Source organism: Dama dama, chromosome 20 (genome assembly GCF_033118175.1).
Source record: "Dama dama isolate Ldn47 chromosome 20, ASM3311817v1, whole genome shotgun sequence".
Taxonomy (NCBI): Eukaryota; Metazoa; Chordata; class Mammalia; order Artiodactyla; family Cervidae; genus Dama; species Dama dama.
The window spans coordinates 17,553,583-17,578,410 of NC_083700.1; the positions used below are offsets into that span (position 1 = coordinate 17,553,583).

At 54.6% G+C, this 24,828-nt stretch overlaps 1 protein-coding gene across 2 annotated transcripts; it reads right to left on the bottom strand.

Annotated features, from left to right (window-relative positions):
* Positions 1 to 2,292: 2,292 nt before the first annotated feature.
* On the bottom strand, positions 2,293 to 23,798 carry ATP8B2 (ATPase phospholipid transporting 8B2). 2 transcript variants are annotated; one of them, XM_061120707.1, is made up of 28 exons: positions 23,697 to 23,798; positions 21,284 to 21,351; positions 19,014 to 19,072; positions 18,532 to 18,645; positions 18,304 to 18,402; positions 17,946 to 18,007; positions 17,772 to 17,844; positions 17,390 to 17,460; positions 17,067 to 17,146; positions 15,967 to 16,125; positions 15,550 to 15,638; positions 13,936 to 14,132; positions 10,885 to 11,093; positions 10,021 to 10,064; positions 9,591 to 9,756; positions 9,236 to 9,424; positions 8,959 to 9,074; positions 8,700 to 8,864; positions 8,503 to 8,614; positions 8,260 to 8,365; positions 8,002 to 8,146; positions 7,653 to 7,836; positions 7,279 to 7,502; positions 6,922 to 7,005; positions 6,343 to 6,588; positions 6,057 to 6,195; positions 4,378 to 4,508; positions 2,293 to 4,147 (listed from the first exon to the last, which is right to left on the bottom strand). In XM_061120707.1, the coding sequence occupies exons 2-28, from the start codon at positions 21,312 to 21,314 to the stop codon at positions 3,869 to 3,871; spliced, it is 3,573 nt and encodes a 1,190-aa protein (XP_060976690.1). In that variant the 5' UTR covers positions 21,315 to 21,351; positions 23,697 to 23,798; the 3' UTR covers positions 2,293 to 3,868. The 2 variants fall into 2 exon arrangements, with proteins under 2 accessions (XP_060976690.1, XP_060976689.1); XM_061120706.1 differs by lacking the exons at positions 21,284 to 21,351; positions 23,697 to 23,798 and adding an exon at positions 20,360 to 20,569.
* Between the last annotated feature and the right edge of the window lie 1,030 nt (positions 23,799 to 24,828).

A 24,828-nucleotide genomic window follows, 5' to 3' on the forward strand; every position in this document is an offset into this window, starting at 1 on the left:
ACAGTGGGGCTGTTATAGCCACGCTTTCCGGGAAACAAACTCACTCAGAAGGACAATGCAGATAGTGGAGTGCAGTTTATTACACCGGTGGGCCCAAGGCAGAGTCTCCTCTTAGCCAAGGGCCCCGACCAGCATTTGTGAAAATCTTTTATACCCCATGTGTACAGTGTCCAAACCCACCACCCCAATCCCTTGATGCTTACAAAGGAAGGGTAAATACAATCACAATAACCCCATCATTCACGTGTTATGTGTTCAAACAGTTAATAATCAATAAGCCCACGGTTACATTCCAACCAGTTAATAACCGATAAGCCTGTGCTTACATTCTGATAGATAGTGTCCGGAGGCAGGGGTGATTAGTGTCTGTTTTCTCTTAGGTGAGGGGTGATTAGTGTCTGTTTTCTCTTAGGTGATGAGTAACCTGGATGTGATCTTCAAGGTTCCCCTGTCCGGAGGGGGTCTTATCCTTCCATTGTCGTTCCCACAGGCACTAAGCAGAGAGTTCAGAGTCCACTGGAGAGGTGGCTGAGCACGATCAGCACAGACAGGCCTGAGATGGAGTCCAGACCCTATGAATTCCTTCTTCAGGGCACCCACGGGAGCGTGCTGATTTGTGGGGAGGAGGTGAACACCCTCAGAAGTGAGGAGGCCATGGGAGGACAAAGCTCGGGCATCAGACTTCTCAGACACTGGGCTGATGGTGGGAGAAGGGAGAAGATAGTAGGCCAGGCACTCAAGTCCTCCGTGAGTGCAGGGAAGAAAAACAGGAAATCCAGGAGAAGAGATGGATTATCTGAGTGGATGGGAGAAAAGATGTCTGGAAGCAGACCCGGCCTCTCAGATACGCATAATGGGATCTTGGGAGAGGGGAGACCTCATTTGCTGGGGAGAACATTCTTGAATAGCACTTTGAAACCTCTCTTAAAGATGAGCAGTGGAGGTGGGGGTGGAGACACTGAGGATTGGTCACAGCGGGAGGGGGCATCAGCCCTTTGGTCGGGGTGAAAGGTGGCAGAACAGGAAAGTTGGGATCCTAGCCAGCCTCAAGGGATTAAGGCTGGTTTGTGTCCTGGGGGTTGGGGATCGAGGCCAGATGCCACTTGCTGTCTGAGGCTCCGGGGTCCAGAAAGACCCTGGTAAGAGGCTGACTGGTATCTAGACAGGCTCTTCCTGTGTGGAGGCAGGTACACAGACCCTAGGGGGTCGTGTGCTATTTCCCCCTGGACTATTCCTCCTTAAGAAGAAAACTGATTTTATCTCCGTGTCTTTCCTCCAAGCTTAAGCACCTACTTGTAAATCTGTTTTTTCAGCCAGCCATGCCTCATGGTTTGGTCTTACTTCCCCATCAGGGATGGAACCCAGGCTGCCTACAGTGTAAGTGCTGGGTCCTAACCACTGGACTGCCAGGGAATTCCTAGAAATCTGTTTTTGAGAAGGAAGAAGGGGAGGAAGAGGATTGTCACAACAGAGAAGACTGGTTAGGTCAGAAGAGGAAAGGCGTGTTGATGGGCATCAGAGTCCAGCACTGGCCTTGAGCTCCCTGGGTCCCTCACCCATCTCCCTCCCTGGAGGAAAGCTCACCTTATCCGCTAACCTTCAATTCCTGCAGTCTTCATCTCTAGTACTTAGGCTCATTAATATTTACTTCTGTGAAAAGCCAGGAAGATGGAGGCTATGAAGCCTGTGTCAACAGGAGAGGCATGGGGTGGGAATAAAAAAAAAATTTTTTACTCAGTACTACACCTGCCTTTCTGGTGTGCGCTAGGAAGGAGAGTTTGGCTTCTGTTTGGAAAAACAAACAGTCAAGGTCCTAAGTACCCAGCCATCAGCTGAACACAAAGTCCCTGTGAGCTGCCTCAGTCCCGCCCATTGCCCCCACTTCCAGCTGAAACTCAGATCCCTAGAGGTGTGCAAATGGAGGTGGGGCTCTACCCTGCCAGTCAGATTCAGTTTTCTTCACTTCGGTCCTCATCTACCCAGCCAATTCCGTAAGAAAACAGTTTTCTGTCTTTACTTTTACCACCAATCTTGGTAAAGCATCAGAAAAGAAACAAATCACACGCTTTTCAGAAATCACAATTTTATAAAAAGGCATTTTTCTCTTATATCCATAAAATGATATAATTTTTGCAAGTATAGAAATGTGTCATAAATTATACAGAATGTTCCTTAATTACAGCTCAATGCAACTTGGTACTTTCCTCCCTCCCTAAAAAATGAGAGAGAACCAAAAAAATAATATATATAACTGTATATATATATATATATTTATATTTATATAATATAGACAAACCAAATATGAAAAAAAATCATTTCCTCTTTGGTATAAAAATCAGACTCTCACCTTGAGAGACACACAAACAGACATGATGTTGAATTTGTAAACCGTATGGCCAAAAGGAATTTCCCTGTCAAGCTTTCCCCACCCCTGTCCCCTGCCCACCCCACCCACCTCACCATAACACCTCCAATTCCCATGGGACTACCACATCCCTCACTCCCAGCTCCACCCCATTCCTGAGTAACCCCTCCACTACCAAAGACAAGGAAAAAGTTCTGCCCAAGGTGATTTGGTGGCAAGTAACTTGGGAGACACCTAACTTGGGGAAGAGGTTCCTAGGTGTGGATTGTGGAGAGAAAAGGCTGCCGAGCCCAGGCCCTGCTGTCTAGACCAGGCCCAGCACCGAGTCTCCTCTGCCTTCCCCCACCACCTCCTGCGGATGCCGGGCCTGGAGCGGGTGGGACCCCTGTTGCCAGAAGTAGCAGCAGAGGTGGGCTTCCCTTCAGCCTCACCTCCCAGTGGTCAGCTTCCCGTCCCGGGCTGCCTCAGGTGCCGGAAAACACCAACGAGGAGGGAGAAGGGAAGTCAGAATGGACTCTGCCCATGAACTTGGGTCTAAATTTGCAATTACAGAAAATGTCTTCAGGACTACTTATCACACCCAGCTTTAGGTCACTGAGAAGGACGGGGCCACTCTCCCAGGCTCCAGTCCGGTACCAGCAGGACTTATGGAATCCAGGAGTTAGCTGTGTGGGGCGGGAGGGAGCGGGGGAGGGGGCAGCGTGTCACTCTCAAGGTGAGGAAGGAGACAGGACCAAACAGCCTTGTATATTCTCCCAACACCCTCTGGCTGATGGGCAGTTCCCTCCCGGGTCAGCCTCTCGGTCCCTCAAGGGCACCAGCTGCTGGAGAGCTCCTCCCAAGCTGCTCCCCTTCCAGCCAGGCTGGGGTACACCAGGGGCTGCCGGCCCCCTCTTCCCCCGGAGAGTTAAGACACCAACACAACATAAAAGTCACATAAAGGCCGCCTCCACTTGCCAAATAAAAAAAAAGACGAAACCAAACTGGACACAAACACAAATCAAGGAGAGACGCACACCCTGTGAGGGGCCCAGGCCCCGCAGGTCTCTGGCTTCCCGGCATGATACATTCTTGTGTAATTCAGGAACGGGGCCCTGGGGCCCCTCTGGGGAGCGGGAGTAAAAAAATACAGAGATTACGGTCTCCCTGTGGGCTCCCAGGCAGGGCAGGGCAGACACAATCCCTCACAGTTTTTCTACTGCTTTTGGGTCCACATCTGAGCCCCCAGCGGGGGCTAGTGACCAATGCCCCAGCCCCACTCTGCGCTTGGGGCCCGCCCCCTCTGCCCTCCCAGCTGCTCAGAGGGCCCTGGGCTGGGGATGCCCCAACTGCTCCTAGCAGGACCAGCAGGACAGAGTCTACCAGGAGAGAAGGGATGAGGACCTAGGCGAGGAATGAGGACCCGCAGCTCTGAGACAGACGCTGTCCTCTGGGCGGCTGGCCGGCCGGCCAGCTCCGCGTGAGCTGACTGACCACCGGCATGGAGCGTCCGCCTTCTGGCCTTCACCCCTTGAGGGGCTTGTCGGCCCCTCCGCTGGGGCTGCTGGCGCTGTCACTCTTCTTCCTGCGGAGGCTCTCAATCCAGCTGGAGCTGGAGCGGGTGGTGAAGGTGGAGAGCGCCAGGGAGCTGAGCCGCATGTTCTTGCCAGACATGATGAGCTCCCCGAAGCCCTCCTGGTGGGAGAAGGCATAGCCAGAGCGCCGGGACCCCGTGCGGCCCACCCGCCTCATGCAGCGGTGCTGGGCCTTCTGCTTCTTCCTCACCAGCTGGGTGTAGCGGACCTGGCAAGAGCGGGGCAGCATGAGGGAAGGAGCCTCTGTCAGCGAGCAAGCATCAGACACTACCTCTGAGAAGGGACCCAGAGCACCGAGGACTGGGCAGGCCCGGGAACCTCCCAGAGAGCACAGGCCCCACCACCCACACACTTGACAGAAACTGCAGCAGTGTTTACGCCCGAGGGCCTTGGGACGCACCATCTCCGATCCCCAAAGCAGACAGCCCGGCCTCTCACCGTGTCCGAGAGATCCGGCTTCAGGTTCAGCCTGAGAAACCGAAAGGCGACCACAGGCATGATGCAGACGACCGTGGTGAGCATGATGGTCAGCCACACCGTCGGCTGGGCCAGGGTGTTCTGGGCATTACCTGGGAAAAGGGGGCTTCAGGAGTCACAGAGCAGGCATAAGGGCAGCCCCTTAGAGCTCCCCATTTCCTTTTTTGGCAGCCCCACTTTCCCAGTCTCAAAACTTAAAGAGTCATCTCTGGCCTCTTTCTGCTCCCCAAATGTTTATCTCCAAATTGAATTCCAGCTCCAAACTCTCCCCAGGTGACTTCAGATCTGCTTTTGTTTTTGTGGGGTTTTTCTGGCTGCACTGCACAGCATACAGGATTTTAGTCCCCCAACCAGGGATGGAATCCATACCCCCTGCAGTGGAAGTTCAGAGTCTTAACCACTGGACCATCAGGGATGTCCCCAGACCTGTTTTTTTAACTGCCTTAACCTGACATCTCTGCTCATCTCAGTTTCACAAAGCTCAAAGTAAACTACTGTTTCCTCTGTTCCCAATTTGCTCCACGTCTTCCCTGGCTTAGGAGACGCTTCTACCCACTATGCTGCTCCAAGTAAAAGCTCTGAAGTCAACCTGGTTCCCACCCCTACCATCTCAGGCCCCCATCCAATCTGTCAGCTCCATTTCCAAAATACCTATGGGATTCAACCACTTTTACTCTGCTCCAAGCCACCATCATTCTCACATGCTACATTACTGCTACAGTCTCCTAGTTAGTCTCCCCAGGTTTCCACCTCTGTCCTCTTTTTTAGATTTATTTGGCTGTGCCGAATCTTAGTTGGGGCATGTGGCATCTAGTTCCCTCATCAGGGATAGAACCCGAGCCCCCCACATTGGGAGCTCAGAGTCTTAGCCACTAGACCACCAGGGAAGTCTCTGTGCTCTACCTGTTATCATCCACAAAACAGGAAGGGTGAGCCTTTAAAAACATCAATCAGTTTATGACATTTCCCTGCTCAAAACCCTCTAAAATCCAAAGTTATGGGCTTCCCTGGTGGCTCAGAGGTAAGGAATCTGCCTGCCAATGCAGGAGATATGGGTTTGATCCTTGATCCAGGAAGATCCCACATGCCTCAGAGCAACTAAGCCCATGCGCCCTAACGACTGAGCCTGTGCTCTAGAGATTGGGAGCCTGTGCTCTGCAACAAGAGAAGCCACCACAGTGAGAAGCCGATGCACTGCAACCAGACAGAAGCCCCCACTCACCACAACTAGAGAAAGCCCATGATTAACAATGAAGACCCAGCACAACCAAAAATAAAAATTACAAGTAAAAAAATCCCCTTAGTTTTTAGCCTTGACTTATAAAAGATCTGGACTGATTTTCATCCCTAACCCTCTGCCTCAGCCCTACCTTCCAACCTCATTTCCTCCACTCCTCCAGCCCCTCTGCCACTCATGACCTCTCCGCAATCCCGCAAATAAGGTATTTGTGTCACTGTTCCTCTTCTTGTACCAGTCCTTCCCAGAGATGACAGGGACTGAGTCAGATACACTTAAATCCCCATGGCATCATCCAGAATACGTGACACATAAGGAGTGTTGAATAAATGCCTACCTTCCCTGTTAGTCCCAGAATGATTGTGATCCTTCACTGACTCAAGGGAAAGCCAGAGGGACTCACCCACAAACCGGAATTGGTTTGGAAACATGTCGAAAAGCCCATTGCTGTGCATGGCAAAGAGGATGGCAAAGTAAACCGCCAGGCTGCCCCAGATGAAGAAGTGGTTGATGGCCGTCCAGTAGCCAGTATCCAGTCCAATCTGCAAAAAGCAGTCGTCACAGGCAGAAGGAGCATCTCCCCAAACCCTGTCCCCCTCCCAGGAACAGAACTGCAGTGCCCAGGGCACCCCAGGGACAGGAGACTCACTCTTTCTGGGAGTGGGGGCAGTTCCCGGACCACCTCCTACCTGCACACTGACCACAATGACCAGCGAAGTTGCCACGGTGACCGCAAAGGACTGGTAGTCAGCTAGCTGGGTGCCGTCATCCCGAGTGGCTTCAGCAAACACCCCATAGGGGATGAAGAACATGAGCACGGACGTGTAGATGCCCTGGGCGATGCAGATGAAGAACTCCCGCTTGTTGAAGAGGAGATTCAGCTGGCCTGGCTCGTACAGCTTAGGGTACTCCATGCTCCGCTGCTCCGGGACATCCTGTGCGCGGAGGGCCAGCAGCAAGGAGGCTCAGAAGCTGCCCAACTCAGGGGCACAAGGGCAGACTTTGTCCCTGCCTCCTTTTTTAAATTCTTTGGCAGCTAGACTCAACCTCAAGCCCCAAGTCAATCTTTGTTCAGCAACCCAGGGGAGTAAAGGTCAGGAGCGGCTGAGAGGGAGCGCCAGTCAGCCACACGCTGCCCAGCTCACGGAACTGCCTTCCCAGGGGCCACAGGCAGTAGGGACAAGTGCCACATGCCCACCACTATCGGGTGACCCCCTCTCAGCAATGCCCCTCTTCCCAACCCACTTGGTCACCCAGCTCCCCCATACCTGATCGAAGACCCCCATAGCCAGGACTGGGAGGGAGGTGTACACGATATTATAAAGGGTGATGAAATACTGGTCATAGACTGTCTGGAAAGAGAACATGGAGCAAGAAAAGGGTGAACACGCAGTCTCTCTTCACCACAAATCAGGCGGAGGAAGACAGCCAATGTGGTACCGGTGGAGGCCTAAGGCATTTTCTGGAACTTGCTCTCCACTCCTTCAACTGGTCTTTTTTTTTTTTATGCATGCATCAGACAACAGCTAGACCCTAAGGGGACGAAGCGACGAACAGGACAGACACAATCTCCATCCCTAAGGAGCTTAAGGACAGGCATGCCACGGGACTGGGGAACTCGTTACCTGGGCTGAGAAGCCGCAGAAGAAGCCAAACCAGAAGTGGACCATGGTGAAAGCAAAGTTCTTGTAGAAGAAATAGCAGAGGAACTTGCACATTCGCAGGTAAGACCAGCGTCCATGCACCAGCAGAAGGCGCTGCAGGAACTTGAACTGGGAGAAGGAGTAGTCAGAAGCCAGCACCGCCTGGATCCCTTCCTGCCCGCTGATGCCCACGCCAATGTGAGCCGCTGCAGAGACAAGAGACGACAGGAAGATGAAGACGGCCACACACTTCAGATTCCCACAATGTTCTGTCCACCCCTTCCATCATCACGCTTCCCTGGGTCTCTCTCCCTGCCCGAGAGCCCAGCCGCCACACCTGCACAGTCCACACTCACTTTTGATCATGCTGACATCATTGGCTCCATCCCCGATGGCCAGGGTCACAGCCTTCTTGTACTTCTTAACCAGTTCCACCACCTGTGCCTTCTGCAAGGGAGTCACCCGGCAGCAGATGACAGCTTTGCAGGCACAGGCCGTCTCCAGAAACTCCAGCTCCATGTCTGCCTCTAACGCGTGGGCCTGGAAGACAGACCGCGCTGAGCAAATTCCATGTGCTCCAGGAGAGACCTGGGATCAACACCTTTAAGACCAAGCCCCAGTGAAGTCCAGGGAACGGGAACAAGGTAAGACATAACAGCCGCTCTCTGAAAAGATCCTGCCCAAGCTAAGGGTGGCAACACTCACCAGGCTGTGCCCGTTGATAACCAGGGCATACTCCCCAGCCACAGCTTCCAGGACAGAGGTGAGCCTGGAAGAAGAAAGTTTCTCCTGGTAGGTGAAGCCATTGCCCACAGCACGGGACGAATCCATCATCTTCTCCCGCGCTTTCCTGTGAAGGGGAAACGAGACCATGGTCGGCCAGGACAGGAGCAGGATTCAAGCCCATTCAGCAAACCTGTGCGTGACCCCTAGGTATGGTGCAGAGCATCTAGGTCTGTTTACCTGAGCTCCTCTCGCACTTCCAGGACCGTGTGGCCAGTGACGATGAACACCTCTGTCATGTCGTCCGTCAGCATCTTGCAGGAATAGCCAATGTTCACGGCTGTCTCTACCGAAAGAAAGTGCAGGCGCTCTGGACGGGCCCCTGACAAAGCCAGTGCACTTGCCAGCCCAGTGTTCTAGGCTTGCCAGGACCCCACGGGGCTGTATCCAGATGCAGTCTCCTGTGCCCTACAGGCTTCTCACCTTGCTTGTCTCCAGTCAGCACCCAGATCTTGATGTTGGCCAGGGTCAGGAGGGCAATGGTCTCCGGAACCCCTTGCTGAAGCTTGTCCTCAATGGCTGTGGCACCTAGCAGCTGAAAATAACCACAAGGGTTCCTAGCACAAGAGTCCAGGCCCAGGCCCTCCTCACCCACCCTTGGCCCACTCTGCAGACGATACCATCATGTCGCTCTCAACCTCTTCGTAGACGCTGGCCAGCCGGTCCTCCCGGCTGTCCTGAGCCAGGCTGGCTTGGAGCCGTCTCCCGGCCCACTCCTCATAGTATTCTTCATCCAGATCCTTGTAGGCCAGGACCAGGGTTCTCAGCCCTTCGCCCGCATACTCCTGAAGGAGGAAGAAGTCAAGAGAGTCAGTCCCCAGTCCCCCACCACCACTCTGAGAGCAGCAGAACCACAGGGCCTCCCTTCCTCATGCCTACATTCAGATGGTCAGTGGTGGTGTTGAGCAGCTCTTGGGTAGAATGATGGAGTCTGTCCAGCAAGATGGTGTCAGCCCCTTTGCAGTATAGTCTTATCTTCCCCTCTGGATTCCGCACTGTCAGTGGGGCAGGGGGGAAAATGTCCCAGGAGAGAATGGGATATTCAGATAGGTAAAGCCCCTGAATTGCAACACACCAAGGTCACCCAGTACACCTCACCCATCCCAGGCCTGCATGCTGCCCCCGAACGCCCCCGGCAGCCTGATCCCGGCCTCACCTATGACCGACATCCGTTTGCGGATGTTGTTGAAGTCCAGGATGGCCAGCAGTTGGTAGGTGATGGCGGTGCCCATCTCGTGGACAGTGATGGTTTTGGGGGTACGAGAGCGGAATACAAAACCAAAGTTCCTGGCTGCAGTGACCAAGGCCCCCTCATCCGGCGACTGGGCTTTGTAGTAGAGCTCCCCTGGGTGCAGAGGAGGAACACGTGTGGTGTCAGTGGCCCCACTCTCAACCACCAGCCGCGTGTTCCTGCCCAGGAAACCCCAGGTGGCCAGGCCACAGGCAGAGCATAGCTCAAGCCTGAGAGTCCAAGTCGGGTAGGGGAAGTGCAGGCCAGCACCTCGGCTCACCTTCGCTTTTCTCTTCTGACATGACGGTGTGACACAGGGAGAGGAGGCGGAAGAACTCGTGGGTGTGGGGGTCCCCCATCTTGACAGCCTCCAAGAGAGTGGGGTCCCAAAATAAGAACTTCTTGTCGGCCAGAGGATTAAAGGAGAAGTCGACGGGTTCGGGCCTCTGGAGCAGGTAAGAGGACAATCAGGAAAGGGTGGGTCCCCAGGCTGCTTCCTGGGGAGGGACGGGGCGGTCCCCACCAGGATCCTGTCCACTGCTAACCTCAAGATTCCCACCTGTGCCACCAAGTCTTCCTTACCACACCCATCTCCTCCGAGCAGCTTCCACACCCTAGCCAGACAACACGTCACCCCTGACTATGCCAACCCTGGCCAGGCACCCTGTGTTTAACTAGCACCGAGACCCAGTATGGAGACAGGACCTTACCTCTCCCAATTCAGCTTTGTGTCCCAGGACGTCGAACACGTCACCTACACACGGCCAGGAGAGAAGGAGGAGCAGTGTCAGAGCCGGGGGAGGAGCCGCCAGCACCGAACCCCGAGGGCACCTGGGACCCGCGACCCTTGTGGCTGAGTGAGCGTCACCCAGATTCAGCAGAGCTGGCTAGGAGGATGGGAAACACAGGCACCCTGGGTCCTGAGAACGCCAGGACTCAAAGCCATGGCACTCTCGGCTCCCCATCCCCACCTCCGCTCTGGCTCTGCCCACAGGGCAGCTCCAAGGCCACGCCCATGCCCTGGGTTCCAGGCCCCTTGGCTCTTAGGCCCGCATACCAGATAAAGCCTCACACACGGGCCTCCAGGCCTGGGTTAGTATAGAAAGCAGTTAGGAGAGGGGTTCAGTCGGCATAAAAGACCCCACGCACCCTGACCCAAGCCATCCCAACAGCTCAGCCACGAGGCCACTGCAGTGGGGCCACACTTGGAAGGCCACAGTCACATTCCAGAGACTCACGGGGGCCCTGGGCAGCAACACAGGGAGAGGCTAACACTCCACCAGGGCTGACAAGGTCCCACCTGGCCGGGGGCGCCCAGCGGCCAGCGTCCTGGGCGTCTGTTCAAACAGCCAAGGAGCGGCCCCACTGCCTGGAGCTGAGAGACGGCGCGGGCACCAGCAGAGGAGAGGAGGGAGCACCATCAGGGTCTGCCTCCTGATCTGGGCACAGAGCAGACCCTCTCAAGGCCCCACAGACCCCAGTAGGAAAGAAGTAAAGCTCAGGTGTCGAGACCAGCGCGGGAGCCCCGGCAGCACAGGTCCTTCCAGCCCCCGGCCCTGGTGGCATGGCCATACCGTAGCTGCGGCCGTTGATGGAGCACTTGTTGAAGACCATGATGTTCTGGGTGAGGGTGCCCGTCTTGTCGGAGAAGATGTACTCCACCTGGCCCAGCTCCTCGTTCAGGGTGGTGGTGCGGGCCTCGGCAGGCGTCCGCTTCTTCATGCAGAACATCTTCTTGTCCCAGTTGATGAAGTAGCTGTGGCCCAGGCGGATGACCTCCACACTGCACAGGGGACAGGAGGTGAGGCTGCGGGCGGGAAGGGCAGCAGGGCCCACCCCCACGGGCCTTCGCTGCAGGCCCTCCGCCGGGGGAGAGACGAGAAGGAGCGGAGCGGACATCTGGGCCGGGGAGGGTGGCGAGGAGAGCCTGAAGGTGGAGCCTGCCACGCCCGGCCGGCCAAGGGGGTCCCCGACCCCGACCCTCTGAAGCCCTCCAGACAAAAAGGTGCAAAGGGCCTGGGCAGGCGGGACAGACGGCACAGGCAGAGGAGGACGGACTGCGGACAAGGTACTCGACCAGTTCTTACCTCTGGGCTAATAATACAGAAACCATGCAGAGAAAAGAAGAGAAAGTGCGAGAGGGAAGAAGGAGAAAAAAAAGAGAGAGAGAGAAATAATGAGGGTGCTGCGCGGGCCACAGCATCACAGACGCCCTGCAGGGAGAGGAAACCGAGGCAGCCCCGGAGCCCCGCCTCCCTGCCCGAGCCCAAGCTGCCCGGCTCTGGGCTGCACAAGCCAACCTGGGGCGCTCAGGGAGCAGGCGGGGCACATTGAGATGCTGACTCCAGAAGGGGATGGGGCCTCAGGAGTCTGAGGAGCAACCCCAATCCACAGCAGCGCGGGGCTCTCCTAAGGTCGGTTCACGTCATCCTCTTTACAAGGCAAGGCCTTCGGGATCTGGACTGTCAGCATCTCAGAAACAGCCCCACGTCTGGGTCCTGCCAGCCAAGCAATGGGGCCACATCCGGAACCCTGCTTCCCACCTGACTGGGGCTGCTGTCAGGATCCCCTTACCAGGCCAAAAATGAGCCGGCGGGAAATGCCTTCGCGGCCTGTGCCCTGCTCAGCTGATCAAGCGTCCCCTCCCTGCCCTCCTCCCCAAATACACACACTGTAACCTGAGGAGATCTAGAGACTTTCTCAGGCAGCTACCATGGGCTTCGCATGAACTTGGATACAAAACCCAGACAGCAAAATCCAAAGATGGAAAAAAAAATTCAGATTGGACACAAGAAAAGATTTAAATAGCAACAAAGAACCACAGTCGCAGATAATGATAGACATGCTACCGCCTGATATTTGTACAGTAATTTAATTTTTTTTAAATAGTTTTTTGACCGTGTCACTCAGCATGTGGGATCTTAGTTTTCCCAACTGACCAGAGATCAAACCTGTGACCCCTGGACTGGAAGCACTGGGTCTTAACCACTGGACCACCAGGGAAGTCCCAGTAAAAATGAAATTACATTTTAATTTTTAAAATGTATTTTCCAATCTATTATCTTATACCAAGATGTTTCTATGAAGAGGATGGAACTTGTCCCATTTTACGTGAGAAAACCGAGGCCCTAAGCGACTGTGGATTTGCCTGAGGTCACGTGGCTATTGAGCGGGCAGGACTAAACCCCAAGCCTTCTGAGTCTCCTCCTAATACTTCAAAGAAACCCCACTGTCCACCCTCAGCACAGAGATTCCTTATCTCCTGCCCACTGTCAGCAGCACTAGGACTTGGGGGCGAGTGGGAGATCCAAGGAGCCTGTCTGGGGAATCTATGTGAACAAGAAAAAGCATGAGGGAAGAGTTCTGAGCATCCCTCTAATGTCCTCAACAATGTCACAGGTTGGGAATCCTGGTGCTTCAGTGGTTAGGACTCTGAGCTTTCACTGTTGAGGGCTGGGGTTTGATCCCTGGATGGGGAACTAAGATGCCACAAGCTGCACAGCCAAAAAAATAACAATAAAGTATACAATTTTATAAATTAAAAAAAAAGTGACAGGTTCTCTTGTCTCAAGCACAAGGCAATAAATACAACGAGACCTCTCTTCTTGCCATTCTTTCTTCCTCCAGCATTCCCCCTTCTTCTCTTTACTCCCAGTTAACATTTTCTTTCCCAAAAATACCCTAGACGTCCTCTTCCTCCTATTTATGCTATATGCCAATGCCAGCCAACATTTCCTAAACCATTCTTTAGATTTTTTCTTAAAGAACCTTTTAATGGTTTACTGAGTGAATGTCCACTGGCAGAGATTCAAGATCCTTCACAACAGAGAACATGCTTATGTTCCCAGCTCTCTGTCTCACAGGCCCCCACTCAGGGTCCATGCTCCTGCCGAACTGTCCCAGGACCAACCATTTCAAGGTCCCTATCTCCGTGCCTGTGTGTCCAGCCCTCTCCTCCAGGCTCACCTTCACCCCTCCCTGCCACCACTCAAAGTCCCACTCAACAGCCACCTCTTCAGAGATGTCCTCCCTGATTAACTGCATGGGGAGTAATGCTCTTCCAATCTTCATGGCACTCTGTGCCTCTGGGGTATCTCAGTGGGATGCATCGGTGTCTTACACTGTCTGCACCTCTCCTTCTGCACCAGTCTGCTGCTTTTGAAGGCAGAGGCTATGTTATGCATCAACTGTGTCCCCTTGCTTCACACATAAGCATAACACTGAAGGTAGGATGACTGTTAACAGCACTAGTTCCCATTCTGTTTCATAACGTATTTAGATTTAGTTCCCTCTACTAGACTGAAGCTCCTGGAGGGAAGGAAATCCATTCCTGATACATCTGTGTGCCATCGCACGGAGCCTGCTTCTTTGCACAGTCAGCATGCGATAAGTATGTGCTATATAAATCAACATGACTTTTGTTCTAATACAATCCAAAGTGCCAAAAAACTGCAATGAAGTCTGCTTTGCCCATGAAGATAAACAGGTAACATAAAATGTTCACAGCACAGGAAGGAGAGGACCCCAAGTTACCTCTCGAGGATTTCGCCTTCAGAGAAGAGAGCAGTCTGCCAAGGGACCACCTGAGCTCCCTGGAGAGACCCCGGGGCAGAGAGACGGCATACCTGACATAGAGCGATATGGGCACGACGGTGTTGAGGATGATGATGTAGGACCAGAAGGAGAGGAAGCCAGAGAAGAAGGCACTGTCCACCGCCTCATCCCAGGGTAGGTAGACCTGGAAGCGTGTCCCCACCTCATGTTCCCAAATGGCATTGCCAATGGCCAGGATCACCCCCATGCAGACCAGGAATCCAAAAATCTGCAGAGGAATGAAAAGTAGAAGCTAAGCTGCAAAACCAAGGAAGCCCTTAGGAAGTCCTCAAAACCAAGTGAATCCCTGAAGGTTACCACCAGTACCCAGAGCCCTCAAAGGGTCAGGTATCTTTAAAATGGTTGCATGCTCTAGTGGGAAGCACCCAGAACTGGTGATCAACCGGCATGTGGCCTTCTCTCGCAATGCTTTTCTCAACTGCTTTCTGAGAAAGCTGAAAGGGTTTCCACTCAGATATTCTAGAACCCTCAGGAGACCTCAAAGATGGTAAAGGTCGAGGTAAGCTACTTTCAACATACCAAAGAAGCCTACTGGAAATCACCCATTTACCAGAGCTAACCCTCTACAAGCCAACAAAAACACAACGTTTCTGTAATGTTCATTATCTCATACAGATTGCCAAAAATTAAAAAAAAAAAAAATTTTTTTTGGCCATACCATGCGGCATGTGGGACCTTAGTTTCCTGCCCGCTGCAGTGGAACTGTGGAGTCCTGACCACTGGATCACCAGGGATTTCCCAACCAAAAACAATTTTTAACCGGGGACACAAATTGTGTCTTCATAAATGCAGACTCAATAGTCAAAAAACCTGCAAAGCTTGAAAAAGAATCATAAGAAAGCTTTCGGGGTTAAAAGAAAAAAAATTGAGACCACTGCTTGATTTCAGACATCTATCTTCAAAGCTGCCTCCACTCCAGATGCTTCAAAGCAAAGCAGAAACCATCCTGATGCCCAAGGACCACCAGGGGGCGATAAGAGTCTTGGCTTGATAGCCTCTCAGACTGGGTTTCTGCAAACCCTTTAAGGCTGGGGAGGAAACTGTCTCACAGGAGGCTGGCCCCAGCCTTCACAAGCTGGCATGTGGGGGGCAGGCAGTAGGCAGTGGGGGCGAAAGAAGGGGAGCAGAGCTCGACAAGGAGCTCAGATTTCTAGCAAAACAAGAGAAGAATTCAGGAACTGCCAACAACTAAAACAGAAACTTTTCCCTTGGGATCCTTTGCTCTTGGAAGTCAGGGGAAAAGACCCTGTTCTCCATCATCTAAATGGAAATTTTTCTTTTAATTCCCGTTCCATCCCCATGAAGGCCGCCTTGTCCCTGGCAAAAGCAAACAGAAAGTCACGTGCTAGACTAAGTCACCATCATAACTGGAATCCAGAGAACGGAAGATTTGTTTTAACTTTAAGTTGTTGGTTCATACATGTTCCAAAGGTTTTTTAAATAACATCTTCCAAATCCAAAAGGAGCCTGAAATAAACACTGCCTCGGAGTGGTTGACCTGCCAGTGGCTTTAAAGCTAAAACCTGAAGACTGACTACTGACCAGGGAGGAGAGATGGGAGGAACGGGACCCGCCCAAGGACAACCAGAAGGGCAGAGGCAGGAACTGTTTGTGGGAAGCCTTACCCAGAGCACCAGGGTGTTCATTAGGCGATCAATACTTGTTCTCTTGAATTTTGTCCTGCCACTGTTCTGCATCAGCTTAGTGTCAGGACCTAGAAAGGCATGGGAAGGGCTGGGAAAGCCAAACAACATCTGCCCTAGGCTTCTGCCTGGGTATCCAGCCTGTAGGACATCGGGGTGGATAAGAGGCATGGCTCCAGGACTCGCTCAAGCCTCTCCCCACTGCTGAAGGCCACAGAGGCGCTGCTCCCGCCCTCCCGTCCTGGACCCGGGGGCTCACCTGCAGAGACCCACTCCCACCCTCCCCTCCTGGCCCCGGGGGCTCACCTGCAGAGGCGCCTCTCCCGCCCTCCCCTCCTGGCCCGGGGGCTCACCTGCAGAGGCCCGCTCCCACCCTCCCCTCCTGGCCCAGGGACTTACCTGCGAAGATGACCAGCCCGAAGCACCACTCTGTGTTGCGCAGCACGCAGCCCCGCAGCAGCATGTTCTGGTTGCTCAGAGGGAACTTGTTCTCCTTCCAGTAGAGGGTTCCGCTGAATTTGTCCAGCTTGTTGTTGGGAGGTTCGCAGATCACTTCACCTGAAGAGAAGACAGGAGTGCACCTGCTCGAGGTGTGGTCTGTAGCTTGACCACGAGACAACAGCACAGAAAAACCAGCTGCGGAGATGGGGGGTTAGGATGCGGACCCATCCGCACGCTGCTGGTGGGGGTGTGAGTGGATGCAACCTTCTGTGGAAGGAAGGAGGCAGCATGAATTCCTACGAAAAGCACACATACCCTCAGACCCAGTAATCCCACTTTGGGGACTTATTCTACAGAGATAACAGCATAGCTTGCAAGAATTTTATTGAAGCATTATTATTATTTTTTTTTTAATTGAAGCATTATCTGAACAGCAAAAGACTGAAAACAACCGAACGGTCAGGGGAGAGCTGAATAAATTACAAAGCATCAATTCTATGAAACATTATATAGTTATGAAAAGGAATGGTGTAAATTTTTTTACATAGAGATGTGATAAGATACTTATGATGAATTTAAGAGGTACAGAAACACTGGTTGAAGAGATTTCAGTACAGCATAATCCCACTGACTTATGCTCACATGTCTGTATAAACAGAGAGAAAAGTGTGGATGAATACACACTGAACTGCCAGTTAACCTGATGACCCTGAGGAGGCTAGAGTTGGAGGGCAGAAGAACTTTCTCTTTTATACCCTACCTGGTTTGTCTTGTTAGAAGAAGCATGTATAAGAAATAAGAATGAGCTGAATTTCTCTCAACATATACAGCAAAGAGGCAGCTAGCAGCCATGAGCTCTTGAAATGACCATCAATTCAAAAGTTAAGTGAGAGCCCCCCAGCATTCCTGACCCCCCTCAGCAACCCCCCAACCACCCAAAAAAGTCCAGGGAGCTGCATAATCACAGCAAAAAGAAGCCAAAAAGAGAAGGCACAATTTAGATCCCCAAACCCAAGACATCTCCTCTGCCGGAAAGCTGCTTCTCCGACACTACTCACCATCAAACTTGGCAAGCTTACTGATGTCTCCCAATTCCGAGGTGATAGGAATCGCCTGTCGCACTTTCATGTTGGTCTCTCTGGAAGGAGAGTGTCCCTGAGTTCTGATTCCCTTCCTTCCCTGTAGATTCTCCCTGGGGACACCTGACCACGGCACATCACCACCCCCAGGCATTCCTGGGTAGGTAACACTTCTACACACCCAAAGCCTTTCTTACCCAGCGATGTTCCAAAAGGTACAGACTCCAGACCTGGGAACCACTTTCAGAAACAAGCCTGCTAGCCCACAGGAGGAAGGAGGACTCGCTGAGCATGCAACTCACCCGTCAAGTTCTGCTGTCTCTATGTAACACAGCCCATGGGGCTCGCTGCTGGAAAGGAGGAGGAGATCCGCCTAGAAAGAAAACCTAATGAGAAGGCTGAAGACCCAAACCTCCACCCCGATGGACTCTCTGATGACCCCTCCTTCCACTAAGCACTCTTGGTCTGCTTAGCCCCAAGCACATGAACAGCTAGAAAGGAGGCATATTACTACGACACAGAAGCTCCTCACTCAAGAAAGTTTCCTCCCAAGAGTGTTTAAGAGGCAATCGTCAAAAAAAAAAAAAAGAGGCAATCGTCAACAGGAAACACTCGTTCCTTTCTGCAAAGAAAAAAAAAAAAAGGGAGAGCCCTGTAGACCTAAAGGGGCACCTGGTCCCTTACCGCCACAAACTGGTTGTTTTCTAGCTTGATAATATCACCAACACAGACATTCATCCACTGCTCCTGCTGGAGGCTGAGGCAATGAGAAGATAGAGAAAAGGCCGTCAGTAGTTAGAGAAGTTCCCAGGGAACCCTCTTCCTTTCCAAGGCCCTCAGTCTTCAACAAGCACTCACATTCCATTGATCAGCACCTGAGACTGACGGTTATTCACTTGGTTATCACTCTTGTGGCGGAACTGAAAAGAGGAAAGCAAGGTTAAGCCACCTTCTCCTGCTCCAAGAGACTGAGATGATCAGTGGGATGCAGAACATGCTGGGTACCACCATGTATACACCCACTCACAGGTCTACTCCCTCCCTGACTCCCCCACCCCACTCTCAGCCAAGATATCACAGACCTAGTGGACCAGGTAAGGGATGGTAAGGTCACTGAGGAATTCTGCTAAGTGGAGGAGGGTGAGTTGCAGGGCTGGGGTGGGGTGGGGGGTGGGATGGAGGGTGAGGAAACAGTATAAGAAGGAAAACAACTCACATAGTCATCAGTGGCGTCTTTAACAGCTGTGATGGTGAGGACAAGAACCAAAGGCACAATGGTGGTGAACCAGGACAGGGAAGAGATCTGCGGGATCAACTGAAAAAAGACAGAGAACACACGCCTCTGAGGTCCTGTCCTCGGCTCCCCCAGACTTCTCTCTTCCTTGACTTTAGTTGGCTTTGTGAATTAATTGCAAAGGGTCTAATTTTACCAGAGGTCGCTTACCTGCAGGATGAGAAGGAACAGGAAGTAGGTATTGGCCACTTCCTGGAACTGCTCAAAGAGGTTGACAGGCAGGAAGGTGAGAATATTGTACTTGGAGGTCTTGATGCAGTTACTCTGTGGGAGGGGGAAGGAAAGATCATGAGGTGCCCTCCAATGCCAACCCAGAACCAGATTGAGGCTGCCCCCTCCACCTACGCTTTTCAAACCTCTGTCCCCCAAAACCAGGAGGTATAAGAGGGGGAAAGAGGAGGAGAGAAGAGAGTCTCATGGGGTCAATAGTCTCATGGGATCCTGCTTCACTGACAGGTCAGGGCATGAAAAATTCAGCAGAGCAGCAGATGAAAAGTGCCGAGGAGCCTGCCTTCCCCTCCCCCAAGCACCCTTCCACAGTCAGCCCTCCACCCCGACCCGGGACGGACAGGATGCACCTGTCCCTCCTTCCCGACCCAGGAAGAGGGCGCAGGCGGTCCGGGGCCTCTCACCGCATACTGGAATTTCTCATTGTATTCTCGGTCATTGGCCCGTGCCCTCCTTTCTTCTTCTGCAAGAGAATGATGCCGCAGTCAGGAGCAGACTGAGGCCTGGCCCAACACCTTGTCAGGCCCACCCCACTCTGAGGGCCCCTGGTTCCTTCCACGGCACACAGTTTTAAGGAGTTTAGTGGCACACCTGAGGTGTCACTGAATTCTTCCCTCTGGTCCACCTCTCACCACCAGCCTGACCACTGGGCTCTGCAGGTGTGACACTCACAGGACAAGATGCCTTTCTCCTTTCCTCACCAACAACCGCCAAGGTCTCCCACCGGGGGCACCCAGTTTCTCGCCCCCATCCCTTTGATTAATGCTGTAGGAATTAACGGTCCTGGGAATCTCCAGGGGAATAGCAGCTGAAGACACTAAGCTTCCTTGCCCCGGGACCCCCGCAGCTTCAGCCCTGGTACTGCCCTCCTCCTAACCCAGTGGGTGGGGTGGGTGGCAAGACGGAGGGTCATGGTGCCCTGGAACTGCTTTGCGGCAGCATCCCAGCCCCACGTGCAGTCCCCCCTACAGACGCCTCTGCTTGTCACATGTCACCAGCAGCGGCTTCTGACTGGCCCACGATGACATCATCTTATTTCAAAGCTCGTCTTCAAGTAGGAGAGGGGGTGGTCAGGGATATGGGTCATGCAGACTGAGACAGAGATGAAAGAGGGGAGAATGGGATGTAGTTGAAGCACTCGCTCTCTCACCGTAACCTTTCTTGTGCTGTCTGCACGTATTTCCCCTAAAACAACACATCTGTCACTAACCAAGTGACTAACGAACTACACCTATTCTGAACACCCACAGATCTGGGACTGCAGGCACCAAGCTCGGGTCCCAGAACATAGAGGCGTCCTAGATGGGTTCTCCAGCCCATCTCTGGTGGTCACGACCACAGGCTGAAAAACAGGGTACCCTTGTTAGGCAGTGAACACCAGGACAAACCTGTCCTGGAGTATAAAGCAGCATTCCAGATGCCTTCCCTTGCTCTCCCCAACACCCTGCAGAGTACACTGCAGTAGCAAAACCTCAGACCACAGCATCCTCTGCCTACCCATCCTCTGCCTCCCTGCCTGGTCACTTTACTCCCAAAACTTCCCCAAAGGGGACCCGTCAGGCTGAGTCGCCTGCGCAGTCAACAATGAGCATGCAAAGGGAGAGGTAGAGCCAGACCCTTCGGAGCCAGGATCTCTGGGTCTGCAGAGGATATGGGAACGCTGGGGGGAGGCCGGAGACAAGCGAATGCGAGGGTGGGAGGGGGAGAAACTAAGGGCTCAGGAGAGTTGCCAGTAGCTGCCTCCCGTTACCTGTCCCCCAGGAGGGCTTCTTTCTGCTCCAGGAGGGGGGCGCCCCGGCCCGGGCCCACTTCTCGGGCATCTCCTTGGGGACCGTCATGATCCCAGTTTGAGCGGGGGAAGGGCGGGCTGTCTGTCGGTCTGTCCTCGGCCTCAGCGGCTCCGATGGGGCGGCCCCCCGGGGAGGCACAGGAGCTGCGGCCGCTCAGAGGGGAGCCCCGGCCGTCGGGCGCGCGCCCCACCTGCAGCCCCGGCCATCCTCGCGGCCGCCCGCACCCGGCGACGCCACGCGCTCAGATGCGGCCGCCGCCGCCCCCGATGCCCCCCGCGGACGCAGGCGCGCTCTGAGTGGCCCGGGACTCTGCGCGCACGCCCCAGGCTCCGCCCCCACCCGCTCCCCCGACTGCAGGGGCAGCCGCCTGCCAGCGCGCCGCGTAGGCGAAAGCCAGCACCGAGCCCCGCCTCCCTCAGCCCGGCCAATGCGGGTGAGGGGACTGCCAGCGTTGTCCAGGGCAACCGCTTTCATCCCACCGCCTCCCACCCCCACCCCCGCCCGCAGGAAAACAAGAAGGACCGGGATGGTTGGAAAAATGAGGGGAGGAGATGAAGTGTGAGGACAGAGGGGTGACGGTGGGAACACGCAACCCGGAATCCCCAAAACAGAGAATAGGCGCTCCAGGTGCCCCAAGATAAAAGTCTATGTGTTTGGGGGTGAAGGGCAAGTCCTCAGCAAGCTCCTGGGGGAAAAACCAGCTTAGAGAATCAAGGGGAAGAATGTGGTTTCCTAAGGCTTCCCCCAGGATGGACAGAGGCTACAATCTACCCTCCTTCAGACCCATTACCTGCCGTCCGTCCTCCCTGTGCTCCCTGAACCATAAAAACACCCACCCCAGGCGGGCCCAGGGACCCCCGACCCCCGCCTTCTGACTGTCTTACCTGGGGGGCGCTTCTTTGCGCACAATGCCATCTCACCCAGCAAGGTCCCAGCAATCCCATGGGAGACCCTGGAGAAGGTGACACAGGCGTGAGGCCAGGAAGCTGAGGGCAACCCTTCATTCCCCTTTGCAGACTCCTCCCCAGTGCCCATCCCGCCCCTCCCCAGCCTTCCCCACGAACTCCACACCAACTCTCTGCTCTCACTGCCCCCACAGGTCCCTGAAAAAGAGGCGACTTCCCCACACCTCCCCGGATGCCTCTGCCTTGGATAACACGGGGGGACTGACACTTAATAAAAACCAAGACCTGCAGGGAAAGGAAGGGCACAAAGAGAAGAGGCCAGATATGGACAGGAGGGTACAGTTCTAAAAGTAGCCACCCTGGGACCATGGATGCCCTGAGTGCTCTCCTGGTGGCAATGAGTGGGTGCCTGTGTTTACTGGAAAGCAGAATTTCCACCAAGCGGTGGGGCCGAGGGAACATGAGCCAGGAAACACCTGGCAGAGCATCAGGAAACAGTGGGCAGGCACCACCCTTCTCAAAAAACGTATAATCTTCTCACTCCCCCCTCCCCACTACTAAGGCTTCCATTATCACCTACTCTAGGGGAATTCACTGTAGAGGCATGGCCTTCACTTCCTGCACACAGTCCCCAAACCACTTCCTCTCAGTCTGGGACAGCTGCTCTTCTGGACCAACAAAGGGGTCTTCTCAACCCTGATGGACAGGCATCCCTCTCTCTCTCTCTTCCACCCCAAGCCTAGTCTAGTCAGTATGGCACTGGGTTGCAAGCTCAGGGAACATCAGATAGATTTCTGCTTCTTTCTATCTCCCCATGTTCTTCCTTTCACCTAAAAAGGTAAAAGGCCTGGCCTGTAAGACACAGTCACAGAGCCTCATCCTAGCCTGACCCAAAGGAAACTGCCAGCCAGGTCCTGGGTCCTCTAGTCGCCTCCTCTTTCTTTATCTGGGTGGAGAGCCTTCCTCCCCTTTGGTTTCCCTGTCTCCAGCCTCCTGGGAACACTCCTCCAGCCTGTCAGCCCCAAGAGATACTAATTGTCTGTCTGTCCAACCTCTATAATTACACACTCTGGGCAAGGCCGTCACCCACACCAGTTCTTCCTTCACTAGGCTGGACTCCCTTCCTGAACCCCAATCAGGTAATACTTCTCTGACCCTCCCCAACCCTGGCAACCAAGGGTGCCTGGTTCAGGGAAAAAAAACCTCTTCCAAGATGCCAAGCCCTCCTACAGGGCCCCCAGCCAGGGTCTCCACCCAGTCTACAGTATGAGTCATAGGAGGTGGGGCATGAAGAGAGGTTAAGAGAGAGGATGCAAGGGTGGGCATCACAAGTTCCACAGCCAGCCCCGCCCTCATCTAGAAGCACTATCAGCCCCAAGATCTGGGTTTGAGTCCTAAGAAAGAGTTAATGAAAGAGCGGCAAGGCTCTCAGGAGTCAGGAGCCTGGACACCAACCAGGAAAGTTGTTTTACCTCTGAGACCCTGGGGAGACTGAAAGCTGGCTTGGCCCCAGACTTCACCCCCTCTGGGGGGCCATAATAGGAAGGAAAGGGAGGAGGGAGACCTGGGAACAGGGACCCTCTCTCACTTCTCCTTCCCAGTCTCACACAGCCTAGCTTTTCTGAACCCAGGCCCATTAGCCACGTCGCTCTGCCCCGTCACCCTGCCCCAGCCCCCTCTGCAGCCACATTTGGGATAAAAATAGCCAGCTCTGGGAAGAAGACAGTGCTCCATGGAGGAAAACCGGCTCCTCCTTTAGGCCTGGCCCCTGCTCTCCTCCAGCCCAAACCCAGGAAGCCTGACCCCTTGTTTCAGAGGAAGCTGGCCAGGGATATTTTGGGGCAGGTCAGGGAAACAGAAGGGAAGGGAATCCAGGACCCCCAGCTCACTTGCCACCGACACCTGGCTGCTTTCCGTCGTCAAGGACAGAACCCGCGACTCACTCCCAGCTCCCAACTCCCAGCGCTACCACCTCTCCTTGAACCTCGGTTTCCTCACGCAGAGACCTCCACCTTACAGAGACAAAGCCTACTATTCCCTAACTCCCTTCTGCAGGCGCCCAAACCTTCGGACCCCGAGTACGCTCCTCACCCCCAAAACTCTCTGGGCGGTTCTGAGCTCGTCCCCGGCACTCCCGCGCCCCCGCGATGGTCTCCCGCGCCCCGCCGGCACCCCACCCTCCCGTCCTGCGGACGGCCTCCTGAGTCTCCCCCACTCCCAGGCACCCAAGACCATCTTCCCTCCAGTCATCCAGTCCCTCCCCTCCGCCTCACCGCAGCTCCGACTCCCCATTCCCTCCCTGTCCTCCCCGGCCACTCCAACCCCGAGTCCGCAGCCGCATCTCCCCCTGCCCTCCCGGCGCCGCGCTCCTGGGCTGCTGCCCCCGCCTCACCTCAGCGCTCCGCGCTCGGCGCCCGCCCCGGCGGCCCCGTCCTGCCCATGCCGGGGGCTGGGGCGGGGGGCGCTCGGCTCACCTCCCCGCGGGCTCCCGCCCCCCCAGCTGCAGCCCCTCTCCCCGGGGCCTCGGCCCGCTACTTTGTGTCAGTTTCGGCCACGGCGGGGCGGAAGTGACGGAGGTGGCGGGAGAGGGCGGGGGGCGGGAGGGGGTTTTGGGGAGGGGTGAGGAAGGGGGAAGGCGGGAGCCGCCATCTTTGTGCGGGGCAGGGGGAGGGTCTTAACCCCGCGGAGGCTCCGCACTGCGAGGCCGCGATCCCCGCCCCACTCACTCCCAGATGCATCCATCCCCGGTCCAAAAGGAGGCGAGATAGCTCTGAGATTTTTTATTTTTAATTTGAAAAAGGGGAAACAGAAGAACGCTGCTTCTCTGCTAAAAGAGACCTCTCTTCGTCGGAGAGGTGTGTGAGAGCTGACGACGCGCTGAACGATGAGAATTTTCCTCCGCGCCAGCTGGCCTTTACTCCTACTCTTTCCGCTCGGGGCCCTCTGCCCCTTAGCCTTCTCTCCTCGCCCTGGCTCATCTCGTCTCACTGTAGTTCACCCTCTCCTTGAATGACACAGCCCGGAATGCCTAGGTATGGGGTCGTGCCTCAGTTTCTCCACCTTGCTCTCGCAGTCTCCAGCCACTTAACTGGCTGTGTTCTTCTGGCGGCCCTCCCTTTCCCGTCCCCCCCCCGCCCCGACCCCGTCCCACGCCCCCTTGGTGGAGGCGGTTTTCCTACCACCACCCCTAATTACTATCTGCGGGGTGGCTGAATCTGGGCAAGGCGCCCCAGTCAGCTTAAAGGCGGGCGGCGCTGAGGCTACGCGAGCTGGGAGTCAGTCAGTGGGGGCCAGGCTTTGGAAGAAGTCCCCTGGATTATGCCCTGCACAGGATGGTCGGCCCCCACCATCCTGCAGATTCCCGAAGCCTTCCCAATCCGGTTTCCAGGGTGCGCACCCTCTGGCGGCTTTTTGGAGGAACTACGTTCTTGGAAGTCCAGGGTCCGAAAACCCGCGTGAGTGAAGGGGGGATGAGAAGCCTGAGTCTGGTACCTGAGCCTCCTCGCTCTCCCTGTCCAGACATC